Source organism: Acomys minous (genome assembly GCF_964271855.1).
Source record: "Acomys minous genome assembly, chromosome: 17".
Classification (NCBI taxonomy): domain Eukaryota; kingdom Metazoa; phylum Chordata; class Mammalia; order Rodentia; family Muridae; genus Acomys; species Acomys minous.
The window spans coordinates 31,075,088-31,099,635 of NC_140500.1; the positions used below are offsets into that span (position 1 = coordinate 31,075,088).

General features: G+C 47.3%; 1 protein-coding gene across 1 annotated transcript in view; it reads right to left on the reverse strand.

The window, feature by feature from the left end:
• The window catches only part of SLC6A11 (solute carrier family 6 member 11), a 117,130-nt gene extending 103,349 nt beyond the window's left edge, over nt 1–13,781 (reverse strand). Inside the window, exons 1-4 of the mRNA XM_084765219.1 lie at nt 13,518–13,781; nt 10,226–10,360; nt 9,964–10,104; nt 6,471–6,561 (exon numbers count right to left, since the gene is read on the reverse strand). Of these exons, the coding sequence (XP_084621345.1) occupies nt 6,471–6,561; nt 9,964–10,104; nt 10,226–10,360; nt 13,518–13,758 (608 nt within the window). The 5' untranslated portion in view covers nt 13,759–13,781. The remainder of the gene's footprint in view (nt 1–6,470; nt 6,562–9,963; nt 10,105–10,225; nt 10,361–13,517) is intronic.
• Between the last annotated feature and the right edge of the window lie 10,767 nt (nt 13,782–24,548).

Consider the following 24,548-nt stretch of genomic DNA (forward strand, 5'->3'; position numbering starts at 1 on the left):
GTGCACTCACTCATTCACTCACTATTCCATTCACTGGTTTTTGACGGTATTTTCTAAGCACCTCAAACATGCTGGCAAACAACAGTGAACAAAGGATACAGGCGTGCTAACACAGATTGTAAACTACACTGAAGATGAAGGGGAAGGAGCCAGTTGACAGGCCCAGGATTTCAGAAAAGATCTGTGCAGAGAGAAGGCTGGGGGAGTTGGCACCTCACCCCACTGTGCCACTTGGAAGGGTGTTGACATCTGAATTAAGACTCAGTGAAAACACAGAGCCAGACACAGGCAAAGGGAGGGCAAAAGCCAGGAGAGGGACCCTGGTACAGGCCGGGGCATGTATGGGGCAAGACAAAAGCCAGCAAGGGGAAGAACAGGAGGAAGATAATGGAGGAAGGGAGGGAGGGAGGGATGGATGGATGGATGGAGGGAGGCCAGTGAGTTGGGGGGAAGAGGATAAGGGGGAAGAAAAGAGGTAGAAAGAAAAAAGAGGGAGGGGAGAAAGACCAGCAAGAAGGAGGAGGGCAGAGGAGAAAGAAAGAGAAAGGATGAGGATGAGGATGAGAAGGACTAGGAGGACTAGGAAGACTAGGAGGACGAGGGGGAGGAAAATAACAGAGGGAAGGGCAGAGGCAGCAAGGGGGATGCCCAGTCTCACAGTCAAAACAGGTTTTGTTCCTCTGAGTACCAATTTCTGCCCAAAGATGATGAATTAAGATATCTATGGGGCTTTTTAAAAGTACAAAAGCAACAAATAAATCTGCAGTAAAGCTAATTCAGAAAGACAAGGCTGGCTCCCAAATAAAGAAACAGAGCTGAAACCCTCAGAGCCTAACTGCAGCCCAGCACACAGTATGTGCCACAACATGTTTCTCGCATGGGCTCCTGTGCAGGAACCTGGGGTTGCTCATGAAACCCTGGGACACCAGGAAGAGTGCAGGGACCGAGAAAGGACAGTGAGCACAAGGTCCATCTAACATTGCCGAGCTTAATCCCACCAGAGGACGCAGGCTCGGGATTTAGAAATGCAGACACATTTAGATACTCACATGGACTTGGTGCATAATGGTTACTAAGGGAAACCGTGGCCCGATTTTGAAATGTGACATTAGAAAGACAAGCTGTCCCACCCTATAAGCCCCTGCCAGAGTCAGAAGCAGGACAGATGCAGGGCCTGGCTTGTCTTGTTGGCTGAGTGACTCATTTAAAATACATCCTGAAAAGGAAAATGAAATTGTAAAATGGGTCCGATGTGGCTTGGCCTGAGAGCCAGACCAGCTGTGGGCAGGAAAGCAGCTACTTGCCATATGGATTTTAGAGTCGCCTGTGAGTTTGTTTCACCTATTAGAGTGATGTGCTAATATTAGCATATTAGAGACTGGCATCTGTCATCTCTGCATCCTTCAGATACAGTGTCTTTCTTACATACACCAAGAAGCAGGCATTTGTAGAAGGAACAAACCAGCAGGCAGTCACACCTGTGCTTTGACCGAGCGTGGTGGCCTTGGTTTGCAGAACAGGGACACACTGGGGACTTGAATACAAGTGGGGAAACTGAACAGGCCACAAATGAGAGAGGCCAGGAAGTGTGGTAGAGGGAAAGCTCTGGGGAGACTGACCCAGTATCCAAGGGCTGCCAGGGGAGAACTAGAACGTTTTCCCCAAAGCCCCAGGATTAATGATCAGCCCAAAGCAAGAAAGAACCATGTCTTAGCAAAGCATTCTCTACTGTGGGTTTTGTGGAATATTCATAGTGTCCAGGGCACACAGTGGAGAGGTGAGTCTAAATGATTCCAGTGAATATAAGATGGTTGGGGCGCAGGGGAAGGACTGGAGAGATGGCTCAGAGGTTAAGAGCACTGGCTGCTCTTCCAGAGGTCCTGAGTCCAATTCCCAGCAATCACATGGTGGCTCACAACCATCTATAATGAAATCTGCTGCCCTCTTCTGGCCTACAGGTGTATATACAGGCAGAATACTATACACATACATAAAATGAAATCTTCACACTTTTTTAAAAAAAAAGACAGTCAGGTATCTGGGTTAATCAAAGATACACAAATGATCCAGTTCTCCTCAAATTTCTTGGCTTTTCTCCAATCTTCACAGGTTGATGTGAACCCCTACACAGTCTCTGAGAAGGTGGATCGGAAGGGTCTAACAAAAGGCGCCCAAGGTAGTACTGTCAGTACACAACAACCAGGGCCACGTAGATGATACAGACACATCGAAGAGATGATGTCTCCCATGGCCATTCATCTAGAGTGACCAGGCAGCTGGAAAAGGTTGGTGTTCTGGTGTCTAGTAAAGACACTGTACAGGGGTGCTGGGCATGCTGGGTGCTGATGGGAAGCTCGGTGAAGATGGGTTTCTGTCAGGACCTCCTCCCCCCTTCTCATGTAGGATTTTCTGTTGTACCACTTGCCTGCCTTCCTCCTCTGTCTGTTAATTCCATCAGTATTCACTGAGAGCCTTCCCAAGCCTGGCAGTGGTCAAACTGACTGAGAAACACAGCCTGTGGGCAAGTACATTGCATACACAGTGACTTGGGCTGGCAAGGCGGCTCCATAGGTAAAGGCACCTGCCACTGAGCCTGAAGACATGAATTCAGTCTCCAAGACCCCCACATGGTGGACAGAGAGAACCAATTCCAAGAAGTTGCCCTCTGACCCTCACAGTATACTGTGGCATGTATATAACCCCTTTTAAAAAGAATAAAAAGAAAACAAAACCACTAAAGATTTGCACATAAGTCTCAAAGGGAATGAATGGTATGTGTTGCGGAGGGGGTGGGGAGAGAACACACAGGGCCTTATATAGACCTTGTTTTAGGTTGGGTTCCTTACTTTTTATTTTAATTTTTTCTGACACTATTTTTTTATTGAAAAATAAAAGCATTCATATTATATCTCAATTGCTATCCCATCCCGTGCATCCTCCCATTCCTCCCTCTCTCCCGCTTTCACCCCATTCCCCTTCCCTATGACTGTGACTGAAGGGGACCTCCTCCCCTTGAAAATAATGCTAGGGTATCAGGTTTCTTCTTGGTAGTCTACTATCCTTCCTCCGAGTGCCATCGGGCCTCCCCATCAAGGGGACATGGCCAAATATGGAGCACCAGAGTTCTTGTGAAAGTCAGTCTAGGTTGGGTTCCTTATTTTAAAAAATCTTAAAGAATTTTTTTCATAGACCTTTAATTGTGTTCAAATCCAGGAAATCCCAGCCCAGTATGTTTGGGTAAAACCCTACTGCCCTGCCCAGAACTGAGGCTGCCTCCCTAGTGCATACCTTTAAAAAGCTCCTTTTGAGATTGTGCCTGACTAGATATATGCCATTGGTTCGGATGCTAACTGCTCCAAAGGCCACACTTGAAATGCATTCAAGAGGCCCAAATAGACGAAGCGTCAGCTGAACCACTCACAGACTGGAAGTTAATACAGGAGAGACAACTTTCTTCAAGTTAAACTAATGGGCCAACAGACTTCCACCTCAAATCCCCCAAAAGTTGTTTTCACTTATTTCGTGTTGCTTAGGCTAAACAAGCTGTTTCTAAAAATCATTTGGAAAAGTAAGATCGTTTTAGAGCTGAATAAAGCATGATCAGGCCATGGGCCATAACAACAACACAGGGGAGACAGCAATCCAGAGACAAAAAGACCAAGTGGAAGGGTGAAGAATGCTAAAACAGACCCGTGCTTTTAGGAAAATCATGTCTAGATGAGAAGGCACTGCAGATCTTCTTAGAAGGGGTGAGATGGGTAAATGTGGCTGGAGAAATCCAGGACTCACATAAGAAGAAGAAGAAAAAGTTACAATCCCACCTTAACACACACACACACACACACACACACACACACACACACACACACACACAAACACCATTCCTGAATGTGAGAAAACCAAACCTTTAATACTCTTAAGGAGAAAATACAAAAACTGTTCCTACAACTTTCGGAGAGGAAAGCCATCCTAAATAAGAGGCCAACTGTACCAGCCACAAAGGAGAAACTGGCACATACAAAGGCAGTAAAATGGAAAATCCTGTATACCATAAGAAAGAAAGAAAAGCCACACACTCAGAAAGATCCTACAGCAAAGAAAATCATATCTAAAAGAAAGAAAGAAAGAAAGAAAGAAAGAAAGAAAGAAAGGAAGGAAGGAAGGAAGGAAGAATGTTTGTCAGTAAGAAAACACAACTCATAGAAAGATAGAGGCATCAAAATCACAAAAAGATACTCACTTCACCAGCAATCAGGGAAATATAAGTTCAAAATAGGGAAATATCATTTCACCCTCAGGAGAACTAAAACATGACTAGAGTGAGGTGGCAAAGGCCTGTAATACCAGCACTTGAGAGGCAGAGGCAGGGAGATTGCTGCAAGTTCCAGGACACTGTTGTTTACACAGCAAGGTCAACCAGGGTTACACAGCAAGGCCCTGTCTGGAGAAAACAAAACGAAACAAAACAAAAGCCATTTGCTCGGAGCAAATGCTGCACAAAAAGTGAAGCATTCACTTGTTTCTGGAGAGGACCTGGGCTTGATTGCCAGCAGCCACATGGCAGGTCACAATGATGTGTATCTCCAGCCTCGGGGGATCTGATGCCCTCTTCTGGCTTCTATAGGCACTGCATGTATGTAATGTACAGACACATAAACAGGCAATGGTCCCTCACACAAAATAAAATAATCATATCAAGAAGAAAAAGAAATAAAAGAGGGAAAGAACAAAAGAAAAGAAGGAAGGAAGAAAAAAGGAAAGAAAGGAAGGAAGGAAGGAAGAAAAGGCAGAGCAGCAGAAATTCATTCAAGATGATATTTAGATTGCACAATAGAGCAATTTCTACATCTGATGGAATGGATGATGTGTGTGGCCCAGCAGGTACACCCTTGTCATGGTTTGGATGTGTCCCCTTACATTATGAGCTGAAGAGTGAAACCCCAACATAGCAATATTGGAAAGTGGATTATAGAAACTGATTTGAATTGTTACCATGGGACCAACAGGGGTTTCCTAAGGAAAAGCTGAATTTGGAGCCCTTGTTCCTCTCCCGCCATGCTGCTTTCCCATGGGATGATGGTGCAGGAGCGGAATCTTGCCAGGCACCACTTCTTTCCCCCCTGGACTTCCCAAACTGTACAAGTATAGGAGACACATCTCTGTTCTTTATAAATCACACAGTCTTAGATATTTTTACAGTAGCATACAATAGACTAAGAGGCTGTTTACAGACTAGAAACCTTCAAGAAAGCTCAGCTAGTTCAGTCTGGGTGGGGATGGACTAGTCTAACCTACCAGGAAGACTTGTAAGTACAAAGTAACCATTCACACAGTGGGACACTATAAGGGGGTCTGTGTGAAGAAGCCAGGATCTTTGTATCAACCTAGACTCATCTTAAAAACCACTACTGAGAAAAGAAACATAGTGAAAAAAAGATGTAAGGATTGGATACTAGTCCTATAAAAGTTTACAATGTGTAAGGCAGCGTCTGGTCTATTCCAGGCACACATGCAACGGAGCAAATGTAAAGACGACAGGAGAATGATGACTCTAAATTCAGCCAGACTTCTAGAGGGAAGGAAACAAATGGTATCTGGAAAACAAATTAAAATCACCCAGAAACCCACCATTCAGCTTCATATGTTACTATTACTAATTAGACACAAAGTAGGGGAGACTTTGTCGATGAAGTCAGGTCTCTGCAGAGCATTTGGTCTAGGCTGCTTATAGAAACCACCTATGTATACCAGGCCAGAGGGACTCCCCTGTGGTAGGAGTTGGGGCCACTGACTACTTCTGAGGTCATGCACCACACACTTTTATAGTGCCCATTTTACAAGGCACCTCAGAATGATGTTCCCTGGGTTATGCAATGCACAGGTTAAACAACTGTAGGCCTCAGCCCTGTGAGGATCACAGTGCCTTAGAACTCAGATAAATTGTACCCATTTCCAGGATAAGGGTGCTCACAACCTTCTGGGGTCCTTTTGATCACACATCTTTCTTGAATATAGTTGAAAACTGCCTCTCTGCACTCTCCCTCCATTAAAATAGATCTACTTTTTCACACATGACTTCAGGTACTGAGAGCAAGCTAGCCCCCACTCCCAGAGACTTCTGCTTTCTAAGGCTAAATATACTCCTGGCTTCACTTACAGCAAGCATGTTCTGGCTTCTCTGCTGCTCAGAATGAATTTTTAAACTGTCTTTTTACCAAGCCCTTCCCGCCCTAGTAAGCACTAGGCCTGCTGACATGTTTCAAAGAACCAGAATGCGTTGCTCTCAGCCACTCCTATGGGACACCCCAGAAGAACCCACACACATGCTTGCTTCTACAGCAGTTAGATGGCCACAGGAGACAAGAAGCGTGGGGTGCGGGGAGTCAGGCTAGCCGCTTCCAGGAGGGGGTGGGGATGGGAGAAGACGGGGAGACACGGATGAGGACAAGGCCAGCTGATCCTTCACTTACTCCCAGAACTCCATGACCGGGGAGGTGGCATTCTGCAGGGACACGTGACTGTAGTTGCTAAAGTTCAGCTTCTGGAACTCCACACATTTCTCTGGGTGGAAACAAGACAAAACACACAGGAAATTAACCTTCACTGGGCTGAAGCCGAGTAGCTCACAGAGCTGATGGCACAGCCAGGTGGTGTTGGCAAACAGGGGTCAGAGCACAGAGGCAAATCCATGCTTTGATGACAGTTTCCCTGGTGGCCTGGTCTGGTTCTAAGAAGAGCACAGCCTTGCTCTGTTCCTGTCCAGAATCTTACCGTGGGCTGCCCCACGCCTCACCACCTCCTATACCACCGTCTACTTCTCCTTCTCTGCTTAGCCCTGTCCATGGCATTGGTCTCTACTGCCCAGTGCCCTCCCTGGAAAGAAAAGAACAGGCCAGGCATCCCCAGGCATTCTGATGGGGTTGGGGTTCCCTTTCATATAGAAAGGGATGACTACTGTAGCAGCCTTGCGAAGAGCTGGGGGGGCTGGACAAACTAGCAGGACCACACACAAAGGAGGTCCTTGGTTTTTACATCCCCTCACCCATGCCCACGAGTCAAGAAGTAAGTAATTGAATGGCTCTTCTCAAAAAGTTAAGTGCCAAGAGACTTTGCAGCAGAAACATCCTAGTGTCAAGGTTCGGAGCAAACCTGAGCCACCTCCTCCTCCAGAAAGCCTTCCCTGACCTCCAGCTCCTGAACTCTAAGTAAGCGAGAACCCTAAGACCCTCCAAGAAACCACCTTCTCTGACTCTTGTTTATGAAGAGAAAGAATCCAAGGCTAAAGAATAGCTGAGGTGAGGCCCCCACATACATCTTCGCCCTCCTCTGTAAAGCCCACAGCCCTGCTAGAGACAGAACTGAGGGCTCCATTCAGCCGCCACAGACCCAGCTGCCTGAGCCACTGGGCTGCAGGCTCCCTGCGGCAGAGTTTACTGCACCAGCTCCCTGATGACCTAGGCATTTATCTGGCTCAGAGTCCAGTGAGGGATGGGTGCTGCTACACCTGGCAGGGCCTTCTCACACAGACAAACCCCCAGTTACACGTGCCATTTGGGAAGAAGCATCTTAGGCACAGCAAGTGTTTGTGTCACAGGCTATGGAGGCCTGTGCTCCACTGGGGATAAATGGCCAGGCTGTCTGTATCATCCTCATTCCTCCTGGCTACTGCTAGCCTCTGCTGAGAGCAGGTGGGTCTGAGTGCCCAAGAGTGTCTCCTGTAGAGTCTAGAACCTGACACTGTCAGCAAATGGACTGGATATGCCCAGGCCTGTTTCTGCAATGACAGCATCCTTGGCTTTCATCACTCTAAAATGGCACTGCTTCATATTTTCCCTAAGGGAAAAGAAACTCTACCAGGTGTGGTGGTCACACCCAAAGTCCCAGCACTTGGGAAGATGATGCAGAGGGATCACTTGAGATTGAGGCCAGCCTGGGTCCCAGAGCAAGTCCCTGTCAATACTAAACAACTAAACCCTAGCAGAATAAAGCAAAGCAGACAGACAGACAGACAGACAGACAGACACCCTCAGATGTGTCATTTGCCTTAAAATTGATTATATACAAATAAACAATGGTTATAACCCCATGTGACTATTCTCACAGATAGATAAGCAAATTTAAATTGTAGTAAGTCAATGGCTTCTCAGTCTTTGTCTGAGATCTTTGAGCTAAGATCAAGCAAACCTGACAGTGCAGAGGCAGGGTCTGTGGAACTAGGCTGTATATTCCTCCATTATTTCCCCAGCTCGCCTTTCTGCAAGATCTTCCACCTCACAGTGTGCCTCAGCCTCAGCTCATACCAACACGTCCTTCCTTCCTCCCTTCCTTCCTTCCTCCCTCCCTTCCTAACTTCCTTCCTTCCTTCCTTCCTTCCTTCCTTCCTTCCTTTTCTTTCTCAGTGCTGGGGATGGAACCCAGAGCCCTGTGATGCTGGTCAATTATTGAGCCACTGAACCACATGTCTTGTCCACACATGATCTAAAAATTAAGTCTTGAGAAATTATAAACACAGAATCAAGCAACAGAATCTCTTGAGGGCCCTCAACGGCAGTGGCTGAGGTGGGCAATCAGGGCATGTGCAGGTTAGTGGTTTCCTTAACACACTAATTATCAGGAATCCAAGAATGCATCCCTGAACTTTGGTTTTATAAATATCTCCATGAGGTCCCTTGCCAAAAGGACCTGGGCCTGAAGAGAGTTGACATCAGCTACCACAGAAGTGACTGGAACCCAGGTAAACCATAGTCACAGAGGTCTAGAAAATAGACTGTAGTGCTTTCTTAGACCTAATCCTTACTGCTGCTTCTCTTGGTGACCTATACAGTATGTAGGCCACACTGTATCTCAGTTTTCAGGGTGATAGGTCTCTCTCAGACATAATCTAATCATAAATGCTAACATAGATGGATAGGTATGTGTCCCCGTTCTAGTCTAAAGGCAGCAGCACTGAGAAGGGCTCTGAGGCCAAGACTTGTCTCAGAAAGAATGAATGCAATAATCCATTAGTGATGTCTGCATTAGCATAGCAATCTCAGAAAGGGGTTGGACAGGTACTCTCCTCCTTTAGATTGCCAAAGACGTCCTGATAGGATGACAGATTAAAAGCAAACCATGTATCTAAGCCAAAAGTGACCTTTAAGACTCTCCGCTGTGTGTGTGTGTGGGGGGGGGGGTGTTGCTGCCTTCAGCTGTTTAGCTTGTTTGAACAAATAAAGCAAGCCAAGTAACTTGGATGTGGTGGTGGCAACTGATCCATAGGAATCAGCTGTTTCCCAGTCATGTTTGTGGCTGCTGTTATCAAGTAGGGAAGTTGCCAGAGATTTAATTTTTGAAAAGAAGTTAAAGGGCTGAAGAGTTGGCTCAGCAGTTAGGAACACTGGCTGCTCTTCCAGAGGACCTGGGTTTGAGTCCCAGCACCTACATGGTGATTCATAACCATCTGTGATCCCAGTCTCAGAGGATCTGACACCCTCTTATGGACTCCATAGACACTGCATGAATATAGTCATATACATGCAAGCAGATGACACTCATACACATAAAATAAAAATAACTAAATCTTTTAAAAGAAGCTGGAAACCGGGCTTTCCACACGATGTCTCCTGACTTTCAAATTCTGGTGACCAGAGGCATTTTCTAGTTTGTGTTAATTACTATAAGTACACTCATCTTAATGGCCCTCAATTTAGTCTAACTCCTGAATCTTATGGAAAAAGATGGACCACTCAAAGGGGCAGGGCTAGGGAGGACTCCTGATCCTCAAATTGAAGGCTAGAGCTTGGTCACACTCTAAAGCTGTCCCCAGGGCTCGGCTTCACCTGGAACTGCTGAATATACTCTGGCCAGGTGACCACTGTTCCAGAGGCCACTCCCAGGAAACAGAACTGTGACAAGAGCTCAGGGTGCACCACCAACCCCAGTTCCCTCCACAGGACCAGGAAAGAGCCAGCCTAGTGACCATACCTGTGTTCCACTCGTGCCCACAGGTGGCCCAGGGGAGCTCGGTGGTGAAGCAATTGCTTAGGTAGAAGATGGCCCATGCCAGGATGATGATGTAGTAGACATTGAGGTGCGCCTCAATCACCTGTGTTGCGTAGCCAATGCCTACGAAGACAAAAGGGAAAGAGAAGATGGCATCTTTGTCCTTTAAAACAGCCTTCAGTGGCTCCTGGCAACTTGGTGTCAATGAGGCAAATTTTTCTTTGCTCAGGAAATCAACACATACCTTCAAATAAAGGGCAGACTCTCCTCCAGCACGTGATGCCACCTTCACTTGTGAACTGCCCCAGAGCCGTTTCCAGGAAGAAGACAGGAATCCCACAGCAGATGAAGAATACCACGTAAGGAATCAGAAACGCCCCTGTGGGGATGTAGAGGGATGCTATGGGAACCGCCCTGCTGTTTCTCCATCAGCACCAGCCCTCTTCAGTGAGCATCTACCACAGCGCGGCACGAGGTCCTCTTCCAGTTGGAATTCCAGTTTGGCTGGGAGGGCCGGAGCCAGAAAACATGGAAGCAGCTTTCGTGCCCTCTGCCACCTTTTACCTTAAGAGACTCTCCACCACATCTCTGAACCTTAACTTCCCCAGGTGTAAAATGGACTTTTAATAATCAATATCTGCCACTGATAACTTCCAAGGATGGCTATATGATGAAAATGGGAATGTTCAAAATATGTTCTGTTGATCAATTCTTTTTTTTTTTTGTATGTGTGATTTGCTTTCTGTTAGTGTGTGTATACACATGTTTGTGCACATGTATGTGGAGGCCAACGGACAATGCCAAGTGTCTTCCTCTATAATCTTGACCCCGTTTATGATACAGGGATGCTCACTGAAGCCAGGGCTTACTGATTCAGCTAGACTGCCTGGCCAGTGAGCTCCAGGCATCCTCCCATCTCCACTTCCCCAGAGCTAGAATGACAGGCGTGCACTACCACACTCGGTTTTTTATGTGGGTGCTGAAAAATCTTCATGCCTGAAGACAAAGTGCTTTACCAGCTGAGCCAGCTCTCCAGCCCCCCATTCCATCCCCAGCACAGATTACACTCACTCAGGCCCTATGTGTTTTTCCCACCTTAATTCTAATCTCAAGAGGGTGAGAGAAGGAGACTACCCCCTCTTTATTTTCTTGTAGAATCCCCCCTAAAAAAAATTTCCCTCATAAAGAAAAACAACAACAACAAACCTTTTCAGGGAATCATACAGTGAGAAGCACCAGGCTCCGAAGGGTTAAACTCCCCTGCACATGTGATCAAGCTATGGAGCTGAGCTCTAAAAAACTTGTAGCATAAGACCCCCTACCCCCAAGCTGCTTTAGGGTAAGGACCACCCTAAACACAATATCCATGGCTCGAGCCTTTCTGCAAAATAAATGAAATGAATGAAGCGGGCATGGGTTCCTCGGCACAGCTGGGACACTCCCACTAAACCCCGTATTTTCTTTCTCCTGTTTAGTAACAATGAATGGCAACACAGCATTCTTCATCCGATGTTACAAATGGAGGCTTTACCTGAAATTGCTTTTGCTAAATGAAGCCTCTGTAACCACTGGATTACTAGCAACAATCTTGATTAATCCTGATAGTGTGGCCCTGTCTACCAGGCTTTGAACGGGTCTTAACCTTTTCTGGACAAGGGACTAACGCAAGATTTTGCCCCATGAATGAGATATTTTCAGTTACTGTGGACACAATTATATCTAAAGGAAGCCAGAGGCCTGCTAGGTTGGAAACAGGACTTGTGTGTGACAGGGGAAGGAAATGGCCTCTGAGGCCTGAATTCCAATTTCTTTTATTAAAAAGCTGAAGTGGTTCCCTTAGGAGCCTGTAGTTCACCTGTGCGAGCCTTCAAGAACCCAACAGACGACACTGGGTAAGAGCCAGCTGGCCTGTATACTCACAAAGCTAGTACTGTAATTCTTAAAATAACCAACACAACCAAACCAGAGTGTCTGCATGGACGAAGGCTTTTTTGGCAAATCAAAGAAGAGAAAAGAGAACAAACCCAACAGTGAGTCATGTTTCCACTTTACTCGCTACAACCTTAACAACAATTTGTAGCAGAATTTGTGGCTAACCCAATTATCTCCACTTTCTTCTTTAGGCCTAACATTTCCTAGATGAATAAAGACATGAAAATAGTTTCTGCCCCCCCCCCCCAAACTATCCTAAAGGGCTCCTACAGCTATCCCTGAGTGCTCATGGTGTCTCCCAGAGGCTCAGTCTGCACAGTGAGGCAGGCCCTGCCTGAGAGCACAGGGCACATTTTGGGTCTCCAAGTCCCGGCTGGCTGTCTCCTTTTGCCAAGCCACGAACACCACTGGCCACTTCATTACCAGTGCAGGGCAGGCCCAGAGCAGCCTGTGCCTTCAGAGTGAATGTCCCCAAAGAAAGATCCTGAGCCAGGCAGTGCAGTTTGCAGGGCCCGTGCCAGCCAACTTTTTTGCTACCTTTTTCGAGTTGGAAGAACTTCTTGAAGATCAGAGGTACCACAAAGAAGAGGGGAAATGCCAAGATAGGCCTTTTCGGAGAGGAACTGTGCCACCACAGGTTTTGATGGGATTCCTTCCTTCTCTGCTGTCCTACTGAGATATTGGGGGTGGGGGTGGGGCGGGTGGGAGCTGGATCTGGATCCTGCTCTGAGCTGGGAGAGCTGAGGCCCATAGTTTTCATTCTTCCCAATGGCACTCTGAGATGCTGTCTCTAGAAGGGATTCTGGTCTTCTTCCTCGATATCTAAGCATCTCTTTCTCTCACACACACCAAATCAGCGTGGTTGCAGTTGTTGTGGGTGAGTCTGAGCCCAGTAAAAGAAACTGCTTGGTGCCAGTTTTTCCTCCAGAGAGGCCTAAAATACTTTCCCTAGAAAGGGCCTGAAGAGCACATTTAAAAGACTACAGAGGAGAGCACGCAGCAAACCCTGTCCAAAAGTTCTCCGTGGGGGGGGGGGGTGTCAGTTCAAACCTGCACACACACAAAAAATGAGGCCTTTGGTGACAGAATCCCACTCTCAGCAGTAGTAGTTAGTAAAACAGAGACTTTCTTGAACCCCTAATCTTTGAGATGCGTAAAAGCACTGCTTTCCAAGGCGGCTGTGAAGAAAAAATAATTACCAAAATACGGCTAACACTGGGTGCTCCTGCTCCTGGTACTCCAGTGGCCTCTCCAAAAGACTGCTCAGATCAGTCTTTTCCAGTGAGTACAGCTGAGCCTCCGAGGCTAAATAAAGGGTTTCTGCCTAAAATGCCAAGAGAGTTGCCTGAAAGCAGAGCTCCTGGGCCAGGTCTGTCTCTCACGCAGGTGACAGACGCTGCTCTGGGCCCGTGGCAGGTGGCAGGTGGTGGCGCGCTCAGGTGCGAAGCGGCTTCGTGCACGCAGGCGCAGAGGAACAGGTGGGCCCCGCTCAGTCCCTCAGCTCCCAGGGGTTGGGAGGAGGGATGGGGTCCTGCACAAGAGGTTTCTCCCCTCACCCCCGCCGAGGTGTCGCCCTGCGTCCCCGCCATCCCCACCGCGCTCACCTCCGCCGTTCTTGTAGCACAGGTAGGGAAAGCGCCACACGTTGCCAAGCCCGATGATCTCGCCTGCTACGCTCAGCACGAACTCCACCTTGTTGTTCCAGTGACCGCGTTCGTGGACCGCCTTGTCGCGCGCCTCGCGCGTCCCCGACGCGCCCCCGCCGCCACCGCCCAGTGCCTCGGACCCCCGCGCCTCCTCGGCCGCCTTCCCGTTGCCCAGGGGCAGCGCCTGCTCCGCAGTCATGGCCGCCCTGCCGCCTCGTGCGCCGGCCCCGGCTCTGCGCCGCCGCCCCGGGCGCCCGGGCTTTTGAGAGGCTGGAGCGGCGGGCGGGGGAGCCGGGGGTGGAGCCGAGGGAACCGCCGGGCCAGGCCGCACGGGACAGGGGATGCGGTGCACAGGCCACTTGCAGGGATAGAGGTGCTGCAAGTCCAGTGACTTCACCTTATGCACCCAGCACCTCTCTCAGTACCTTGATCTTGTGCTCCCAGCACTCTGCACACACTCAGCCCTTGACCTTGCAGGAATCTGCTTTACTGAGGGCACAGGGTTTGCCCTTCCACTCCACTCAAGTTCTGCCCCTCTCGGTGGCTTTCACAGCCTGGGCCTCGGTTTTCCTATCTCTACTCAGAGGGCAGCTCTGACTTACAAAGAGCTAGCAGCTGTGTGGGTCTGGTTCCATTGCAGGGGCCTGGTGGGGTAGGGGTGTGGGAGTGAGATGGAAAGAGCTGTTGAAGCTCCCAGGTGATGCTGATAGCCCCAGGCTTTAACTCCCCCGCCCCCACCCACATTGGCATACCCGTACCCTGGAGGTCTCATTCCACCCTTGGTCCCTGCTCTACACACAGGTGAGTCACAACAGTGTGGCACTGAGTACAGATATCCAGAGACAGGAGCAGACAAATCTCAGTTGAATGACATGCTTCACTTATATGAGTTGTGCGACTTTGACCAGTGTTGTGGTACCTCTGTTTCTCAGTTTACTGGTCTGCAAAGGATGCTTCCGACATTGCCTTTTTACGCGTATTTTGTTTTGGCGAAAGGTTAATGAAAGTTCCCCTAAAATTGTCAATGACCATTAACCGTTATTGTCACCGTGCAGTATGCAGACACACATGTGTACATCTTGTTCAATCTGTCCCTCCAACTGGTTGTACAGACAGCAGCCTATGTTAACGACAGAGAACTTAGCATAACATATTACACAATATGTACTTAGGAAATATTTGTAGATAGAAGGCCAGGCATATAGCGCAGTAAAACAGTGCTTGCTTAGCATGTGCCGAACCCTGGATTTCGCCCCCGCAACCAAGCTGAAGTACCGGTAAGTGGTTAGAAATGGAATTGCTCTGGTTTGGATGACGCTTGTGAGTTGACATCTAGTCCCTTGCCTGTGGTGGCCCTGATGGTGGAGCCTTTAAGAGATGGAGCCTTAGAGGAGAGTCGTCAGGTTATTGTGGGACATGTGTTTGCAGGGAACGTGGGAGCCCATCATCCTCAGGTTTGTCTCTCCTGCCATCCCAAGGTGAACCCTTGCTGCTCCTAAGACACAGTTCAGCAGGAGTCCAAAGCGCAGGGGCCTCTAGAAGAAGCCAGTGTCCGATCCATCTTGTAAACTGGCTTTATGAGCCTTTTGTAACAGCACTGAGAAGCCGACTGACTGACAGGAGGAGAAAGGAGAGGTTGTTACCACGGGGGCTGCTGCGCTTCTTGCACAGCCCACAGAGCAGACTCCTTGTGTTATCCTGGGTCCCTCTGATCCCAGGGCTCCAGAATACCCTGCCCTGTGGCCCTTAGACACAACCTAAATGCCCTTCTTCCTGGTTCCCAGTATTTCTTGAAAGAATAAGCGGAGTGCCGGGTTACCCTCTGAGGACCAGGCTGCAAATCCACAGCCTGGATTTTCCTGGCCCTTAAGCTCATCCATCCACAGGCTGGCTGAGCTCTAGGTGGCTTTGTGCACCTGCAGTTCCCACTCACCTGGTTTTTTTTTTTTTTTGCAGCTGCCCCCCACCCCACCCCCACTCAGTCCCAGTTGCTTGTTCTGATCTGCTCTTTCCCGGGCCTCGAGCCACCCAACTAAATGCTGGTGGTTCCCTACCCCTCTGTCCAGATGCTAGAAAGCTAAGTTACAGCAGGTTGCTCAGGGGAAGGACTAGCTTCATACCTAGTCTCTGTCGGCGGTAATTTTTGTCAACTGGACACAAGCCAGGCTCATTTGGGAAAGAGGGAGCTTCAGTGGAGATGACATCTCCAGCAGAATGCCCCGTGGGCAAGCCTGTGGTACATTTTCTTCATTTATGATTGATGTAGGAAGATCCAGCCCACTATTAGGCAATGTCACCCCAGGGCTGGTGGTCCTGAGTTGGATGAGAAAGCAGGCTGAGCAAGCTATAAGGAGCAAGCCAGTGAGCGCTGTGGCTTCTCTGTGGCTTCTGATTCAGTTCCTGCCTCCAGGTTCCTGCCCTGAGTCCCTCCCTGGCTTCTCTCAGTGAAGGGCTGTGAGATGTAAGCAGAATGCCCCCTTTCCTCCCCAAGTTGCACTTAGTTGTGGTGTTTATCATCGCAAAGGAACCAAAACGAAGACAAAGGTTCTGTGCCTTTGAACTGTCACCTCATTGCTTCTGTCAAATGGGTTTGTGTTACTCGTCAACCCAAGATGATCTGAGGATGACTGGCCTTGGTTTGTTTCTGAGACATGGAATGTGGGAAGGAAGAGGAAGAAGAGGAAGAAGAGAAGGAAGAGGGTAGCAGCCACAGTGTCTTTCTCTTGCTGAAAGCCTTCAATGGCTCTTTTCCCCCTACCAGAAAAAAACTAAACTGTTGACCTTGACATCAAGTTCTTTTGCCTTCTGATCCCTTCTAAATCAAAGCTAATTTTCCTCACATGCTAAGATCAATATTTTCTTTTTTCCCTGGTAATCACTAGTACTTTATAGAAAACAACAATCAAGGCAGACGTTCAAGTCAAGATCCCTTGCACCCAGCAGCACATGGTTACTAGGACTCAATCTGTTCTCTGAACAACAGCATCAAAGGTTAGAGATTTATTCCCGAGTCTTCATGGTGGAGGCTGAGCTTGTTACCCTAGAGGCCTAGGGAAAGCACCTTCAAGGCTAAAGAATTAAGACTCTTCACTTCCTGTGGAGCTCAGCAGGGCTAGATCCAAGGACTAAGCTCTCTGACCCGGTCCTTTTCTCCTCACTGTCACAAAATATCTGACCAAAGCAATTTATTTGGGTTCATATTTTGAAAGCAGAATCCTCCGTGGTGGGGACAGCATGATGACAACTGCTCACAGGGCAACGGAAGTCACCCCTCAGAACCCACAGACAGGAAGGCCCTCCCACCCTAGGCTGGGAGGCCCAGAGGCTCATCTCCTAGATGCTTCTAGACCCTGTCAAGTTGACCAATGTGGTCCTGGTGTGCATTTTCAGCAGTGGGTGACAAGAGAGTGACTCTGCATGGTAAAAAACATCACTGTTAACACAGAGGGAAGAGAGGATGGGGTGGGAGGGGGCAATAATGGGCTATCTAAATTACTGGATTTAGTCAGGTGGTTGGTAGCTTAATGTAGAGTGGGGAAGGCAATGGGGAGTGATCATGAAAGAGGACCTTCCACAAGGGCTTGACCTAGGAGGAGGCACGAGGTAATGTCAGGTACCTCAGGGTTCATGTACCCCTGCATCCCATCTGGGCTACGCAAATCCAGAATCCAGAATCCAAAATCCAGAATCCCTGGGTTGTGAACAGGAGTCAAATGTGTGCCCAGCTGTGAAATCAAGAGCTACAGAACCAGGATGAAAGAGACCTGGCAGCAAAGAATCTAAAACCAGGGTGACCTTCCTACGCTCACTGACAGGATAACCTGCATCAGGAGATGCAGACGCGGGCTCTGGGCTGTCATCAATGGCACAAGAGATCCCCTGAGACAACTTCTTATCCGTGAGAGTCCAGATTGAATTTCCCAAGCAGTTTTCTGCAAAACCCTGCTATGGTAAGATTTGCATTACTATCCCCAGTTTCTCTTCCTTTCCTGTATCCATGGGATTTTCTAGATGACTTTGCAGAGGCTTCACAGCAGAAGGGCTCTACCATGGGCTTGCTTTGGCCCTGGCTCCAAGCTTCACTGCCTTCTGTTTCTGTCAGTGCTGTAAGACCCAGCTTCCTATGTCAGACAGCTCAGGAGGAAAACAAGTTCCTTCTCAGTCCAGAAGGAACCATGTGTGCTTACACACACACACACACACACACACACACACACACAGAGAGAGTCCATATGGGGGTTCATCCAAGTATGGGGTTCCATCCAGGATGCAATGGCTGAAACTCTTGAGTACCTCACCTAGCTGAGGTGTCCCAGACAAACTCAGACCTAAGAGAAGGCCCATCCTACCAGCATCCCAAACCTACAATCAAGCCCAGCTCAGATCACTACCAGCAGCCACCCAATCTGCTACCCTCCAGCTGCATTACTTACAACTATAGAATAGTCAATGAGCTGCCCTGAGCCAGCAAGTATTAGCTTAGCCGTGCACTTCTTAGATGCCCCCCTTTGCCCATAAAATAACAAGTCATCGGTGTAAGCCTAGTTCAACTTCTTCATGCATCATAAAGTACTTGGTGCACTCTCGGGACTCAGGGCACCTTTCAGTGCTCTGGAGACTTTGTACATCACACTTTGGGAGCAACCTGGCCAGGCAACTAGGGAAACATTTGTTGCTTTGATGCTGTCTGTTCTGGCACAGTGAGGCATCCTTACAACTGGACCAGAATAAAGATGGAAGGATGGGCAGGCTTTCCTGGTAATGCCTTCTTCCCCTGCCCCTTGGTAATCTAATTTTTATTACATATGCTTGCCTGAATATGCTTAAAAAAATGACCTGGATTTCCAATGATTAGATGAATGACTATGTGTGGGTGATGATTCTGTTTTTGTACCATAGTGAGTTGAGTTGGTGGCCCTGCCTCCTTTTCACCTCACCCTACTCTTGCTCTACATCCTTGCACTTGCTGTGGCCCCATGGCAGGCACATTTTCTATGACCCTTTTTTTTTTGTATGTGGGGGCTTTGGTCAGCTTGGGTTCCCAGAGCAGACACACCTGAGCCAATCCTCAAGCCCAAAGCTGTCCAAGCCAACTGAGTCACAAGATGATGGACCATGTTCACTGTCATGTACCGGTGTCACACAGCAAAAGATGGCTAATGCACAGTAGGCTGTACATGGCGTCACATATGCCTCTGCGCTGTTGCACACCCTCCACTAAGGGCTCATAAGTGTGGCGATGTTTTCTATGGGTGAAGACGCTGTGACTCAGCGAGGTCAAATGACATTCTCAAATCACTCGACTCACCTTTCTGACCTGTGCTTTAAATATGAAGTCTGGCCTCAGCGATAGTCTCAGGAGAGACTCTAGCCATGTAAGCTTGTTGCTACAAATGGAAATGGTTGGGTGCAAAAGAGGTTGTTCACATCTTCCTCATCTGAGGGGAGCAAACCTGGTCACATTACTCAGAGTTCAGCCATTGTGTCCCGGATGGAACCCCCTACTTGGAGGAACCCCCATATGGACTCTTTGTCTGGATGCATGGTGTTTAAATTCCAAGTCTGTGTACCCTTGCCTGTGAGTGCAAGCTTTCTAGAGCTGGCCAGCATATGTGTGTGTGTGTGTGTGTGTGTGTGTGTGTGTGTGTGTGTGTGTGTGTGTGTGTAAGCACACATGGTTCCTTCTGGACTGAGAAGTTTAGTTTCCAGTTTGCACCTGTACTCTTCAGTGAGTGGCACATTGGGAACATTTGCATTTACCTGAGGTAAGTCTTCTGAGGACATAGCATCCGTCACCACGCATGTACTGTCCCTCTGCAATGCCCCCTGAAGTTACACAACAGGATGACTCTGGGCCCCTTCGGACAGGTCACATGTGACCCCAGGGTTTGGTTCATAAAATGCCATGTTCGCTCTTGTCAAATGTGTTCATTTACTTCCTGCTGATGACGTGTCCTGTGGCCCTAGATATCCAGTGCCTTGTAGCTATGCTCCATTCAGTGTCTGAACCACAGGCAGCTCTGAAGCCGACACGTAGTATTCTTTTCAAGCCTCAAATAAAGTTTAACTTATAAAGTAGGACCAGGAAGAGATGAACAATAATAAAATAATAAAATCAAATAAAAATTATTTAAACTTAGAATTTAAAAGCCCAGGCATGGTAGTGCACTCCTTTAACCCCAGCACTAAGGAGGCAGAGGCAGGTGGGTCTCTGTGAGCTCAAGGCCACAGCCTGGTTTACACAGTGAGCCCTATCTCAATAAATACATAGATAAAATTTAGAACTTATTTCTGGGATTTTCCATTTAATATCATCAGAGGTAACTGAAACAGTGGAAAGTAACTGAACAGATAGCAGGGGCCCTGGATGCCCAGGTGCTCAAGTATTTCTTAGAGGGCAATGTGGATCAAGAGTGGAATGACACAGTTCAGTGTCACGTGGCCTCAAGCTGTCGTTCTCTGGTTCGCAGTGAGAGGCAGTAAGCTCAGATGTGAGCCCTCTGTTGGGCTCGCCTGCGCCATATTACAAGGGAATTGGGCACACAAGTCATGGGTGGGCAGGTATTTCATCACTGCAGTCCTTCATAGGAAGCTCTTCCCAAGGGCAAGGACCCGTGTTTGGTGGCCATAGTGCTGGCTCCCTCTAGGAATCTAAGTGGTGTTGCTGACTACCTGTGTAGTCTGGACCTCACCCCTGCCTCCCACCCCCACCCCACCTGCCCCACCATAGTCCTCCTCTGGTGCAGCTCTCTCCTGTCTTTGCCTCCCTATAAATCAGCAGTAGGTGATGCTGTTTGGCAAAGGTCAGATCTTCCCCAGACCTCTGTGGGATACCACCGAGTAAAAAGTACAGCCTGAGGCTGGATCAACCCCTTGCAAAGTGCAGGAGCTGGGGGGGAGCATCCTCCTCCTCAGCAGTGTAGCAGGTTTCCCTGGAGCCCTGGTTTTGCAGCCAGCTGCCTGAGGTTGAAAACACTTAATAATCCTCTGCCCTTGGCACAGCTTACTCCTGGAGGCTAATTCCTCTGAGAGCAGGAAAATGTTAACATTCCCTGGGGGCTCTTAGACTCATTGCTGATCTAGTGTTTTACAAATTTGTCCTATCTAGCTCCTTGAATATATATATTTTTAATATTTATGTACCAACTGTAGTCATGTCTAGTATTTTCTGTGTGAATTTTATGGCAGATTTGCTGATCTGTATTCCACATGCTTTGTAGCCCATCCATTTAAAGTGGATGACATAGATGGCCAACCATGAGCATAAGTGCTTCCCAAACACCCCAACTTCTGTTCCCCCCTCATAAAGGAACGGTGTCCTTTGAGCTGTCACTCCCCATGCTTCCCTCCAGCCCTAGCCTATTCTCTCATCTGTCTTTGTGGTTTCACTTATTCTGAGCTTTTGCATGACTAGAGCTGTAAAGCATGCAGCCTTTCCCACCCATACCTTTCCCAGAACAGTCCTTTTGAGATTCGTCTGCTGCAGATTGAGTTATCCTTTCCTTGGCTGCATAATGCTCCACCAGATTTTATTTATTCATTGGTGGGAAGTTGAGTTCCCTGCAGGATGGGCTGTTAGTTCATTCCCGCACAAATCCTTTTGCATGGACAGCTGTTCTCACTTCTCTTGGGTATAGCCTTGGGGGAGAAGGGCTAGCTCATAGATAATTGTTTGTTTAGCATTTTGGGGGTACTGCTAGCCTTTTTTTTTTCCCTGAAGCAGCTGAACTGTTAGACCTGTCCGCCAGCTGTGCATGGAGGTTCCATCTGCAGCACATCCTGGCTAATACTTGTTAGCGTCTGTGATTAAGAAAAGAAAAGGGGAAGAAAAAAAAAAGATAACATCCCCATTGGTACAGAGTGGTTGACTGTGGCTTTGGTCTCCTTTCTCCTTCCTCATTTTATAGGAATCATTTTTGAGGCAGAGCTCTGCTTTGTAGCTCATGCTGACCTAAAACTTGCTATGTAGCCCAGGCTGGCCTCAAACTTCACGATCTCCTATATCTGTCTTGCAAGTACTGGGATTACAGATGTACACCACCTTGCCCAGTTCCTTATTTATTTTGAAAGGAGACTTTGCCTTATAACATGAATGTCTACTTCAACACCACAGGGTAAACTGAGTCAGGGTGTAGCCTGACAGCTGACTGGTCACCCAAAAGACTTTCTCTGAAGGCAACTTCCAGGCTGGAACTGATTGTTACAGACTGCAGTTTCCACTGATAGTGGCAAGCTGAGGGGCCAGAATTAAACTGCTGGCATCAGGCCAGTGCTTGTAGCTTTCTGGTGTGGGCTTACACTTATTATGGTAAGTGTGGGCTAGAGCTGTTGGCTCTAGTGTGGGCTTTCCACTGGTGGAAAAGAAAGAAGGTGAGAGAAATAACACACACACACACACACACACACACACACACACACACACACACACACACATACACACATTCACACATTGCATGGATGGAGCAAACTCCAAAGATCAAGTTCTAACCCAACCTTACACACATACATATGCACATATATACGTATATACATTTAGTGGATGGAACAAAATTCAAAGGGCAAGTTCCAACCCAACCTTATATACATACATATATACATATACACATCTTTGAAGAAGATGGAATAGATTCCAACCTCTGCAGCTACTGTAACATATACACATATACACATCTTTGTGGGTAGAAAAGACTCCAACCTTCCCAGCTACTATACACATACACATTTGTACATATATACATTTGATGAATGGAACAAACTCTGAAGGGTGAGTTCCAACAAAAGTTATTATTTCTCCAATAGCTTATATATCCCAACAAGGTCCATCAAGCAGTACAAAAATCACACTGTGGTTACATTCTATTTTTCTTTTAGTAAGTGATCATAAACAAACAATATGTTCTTAATATTCTTAGTAAAAAACATTTTACATATTACAGGTGGATAAAAGCATTATTTTCAAGAACCCACATACATTTGTAACTAAGCAACTGTTATAGGTTAACAAAGAGTGAGAAGGCAAGGTAATTTCTCGCCAGTTTTTTTCTTTACTGGCAGGCTGCAGTTTGTGGTTACAAAGAGAGAATTATTTTAAAAGGTAATCTTATAAAAAATATTAAAAGAATCACAAATCTAAACTTTTATGTAAAAAAAAAAAAACAACCAGCCATTTCTACTTTAAATCTTTAAGGTGAGCATCTCCTCATTAATAATTTTTTTTATTAAATCCTATCAGGAAGCTTAGGCAAAAAAAATAGATATAAGGAAATTAATCATCATCTCAGTCACCAGCCCAGCTTGAGAGTGTCACATCAGCCAGTGCTACCCTGGGCTGCTGTTCTTGCTCTACAACCTCAAAAAGTCCCAAGCTTTACTACTGGGTGTACTTTTTCTTAATTTCAAATTATTCCCTAAGATTTTTCTGCATCAGAGCCAAAAACATCTTTACTAACTTTTATAAACAATCTATTTTTCCAAATTCTTTTTAAGGGTAGTGGTCATTGCTAGCAATCTACATCTGCTCTTTTCTGATCTGATCTGGTTGAATCAGTAATCTGTTCCAGCAGCTATGCCTGAAAGAGAGCAAGCATTGTTACTGTGAGTGCCAGTGATACTGCCCAGTGAGAAGCTGGAAGCCCCCTTACAGTACTCACACAACTCGTGTGTTATGAGGGATGTGGTGGCCACATGGGCAACAAGCAGAACCATGCTCCATAACAGCATCAAGTCCTCAGGACACATAGTTCTCGGGACCCTGCCTCTCTGAGACGCACCCATCGTGGTCATGCTAACCAGTGGGCCACATGCCATGAGTTCTGGAGCCTTTCGCTGTTCCTCCTGCATGGCCTTCAACAAAGACTGCTTGCTGTGATAGAAAGCAGTCTGCACATAATGGAAGCACAGGTTAGCCACCTATGATCTAAGGGTTTAGAACACACAGTTGTCCCTAATCCAAACTTGTCAGGAGTTGATATGGTGTGCCAGTATGGGGCCATGCCCAGAGAGCTCACTATATATCCTCAGTGTGAGTGTATGTCAGTGTGGGCAGAGAGAGAGAGAGAGAGAGAGAGAGAGAGAGAGAGAGAGAGAGAGAGAGAGAGAGAGAGAATGTGCTGGATAATTTTTGTCAACTTGACACAAGCTAAAGTCATTTGAGAGAAGGTAATCTCAATCAAGAAAATGCTTCCATAAGATGGGGCTGTAGGCAAGCCTGTAGGCATATTTTTAATTAGTGGTTGATCAAGGAGGGGCAAACTCATTGTAGATGGCTCCATCCCTGGGCTAGTGGTCCTGGATTCAATAAGTAAGCAGACTGGGCAAGCCATGAAGAGCAAGCCAGTAAGCAGTACTCCTTCATGGCCTCTGCATCAGATCCTGCCTCCAGGTTCCTGCTTGAGTTCCTGTCCTTTCTTCCTTTGATGATCAACTGTGATATGAAAGAGTAATGCGAATAAATCTTTCTTCCTCAGGTTTCTTTTGGTCATGGTGTTTCATCACAGCAATAGCAGCTCTATCACACACACACACACACACACACACACACACACACACACACACACACACACACACACATGAAAACCTGAAATACTCCCAGCAGCAGGCGTTGCAGACTGTGTTACGATAACACCTGTCTGTGTGCTGCATGGCCTGATTGATGTTTCCTGTGTTCAGAAGAAAGCAGTCTAATCTATACAAGGGTTTTAACAATGTGTGGCACGCAGATGGTGCTTAATAAGTGGCAAGCTGTCGTGTTGTTATTTGTGACAAACACATACAAGCGTGAGCTTGCCTTCAATTGGCCTGTCTTTGGAGAAAACCAGGTACAAAGAGAGATCAAGAGAATCCTTACTAAAGGAAGGGTGCAGCTGGGTATAGTTCAGGGGGAGCAGGAGGCCCTGGCTTACATCCCCAACTGTGGGGGAGTCGGGAAGAAGGGGGATCCGGCTGGCTGGAAACAAACATCTATGCTGTTCTTTATCAAGTTGACACAAA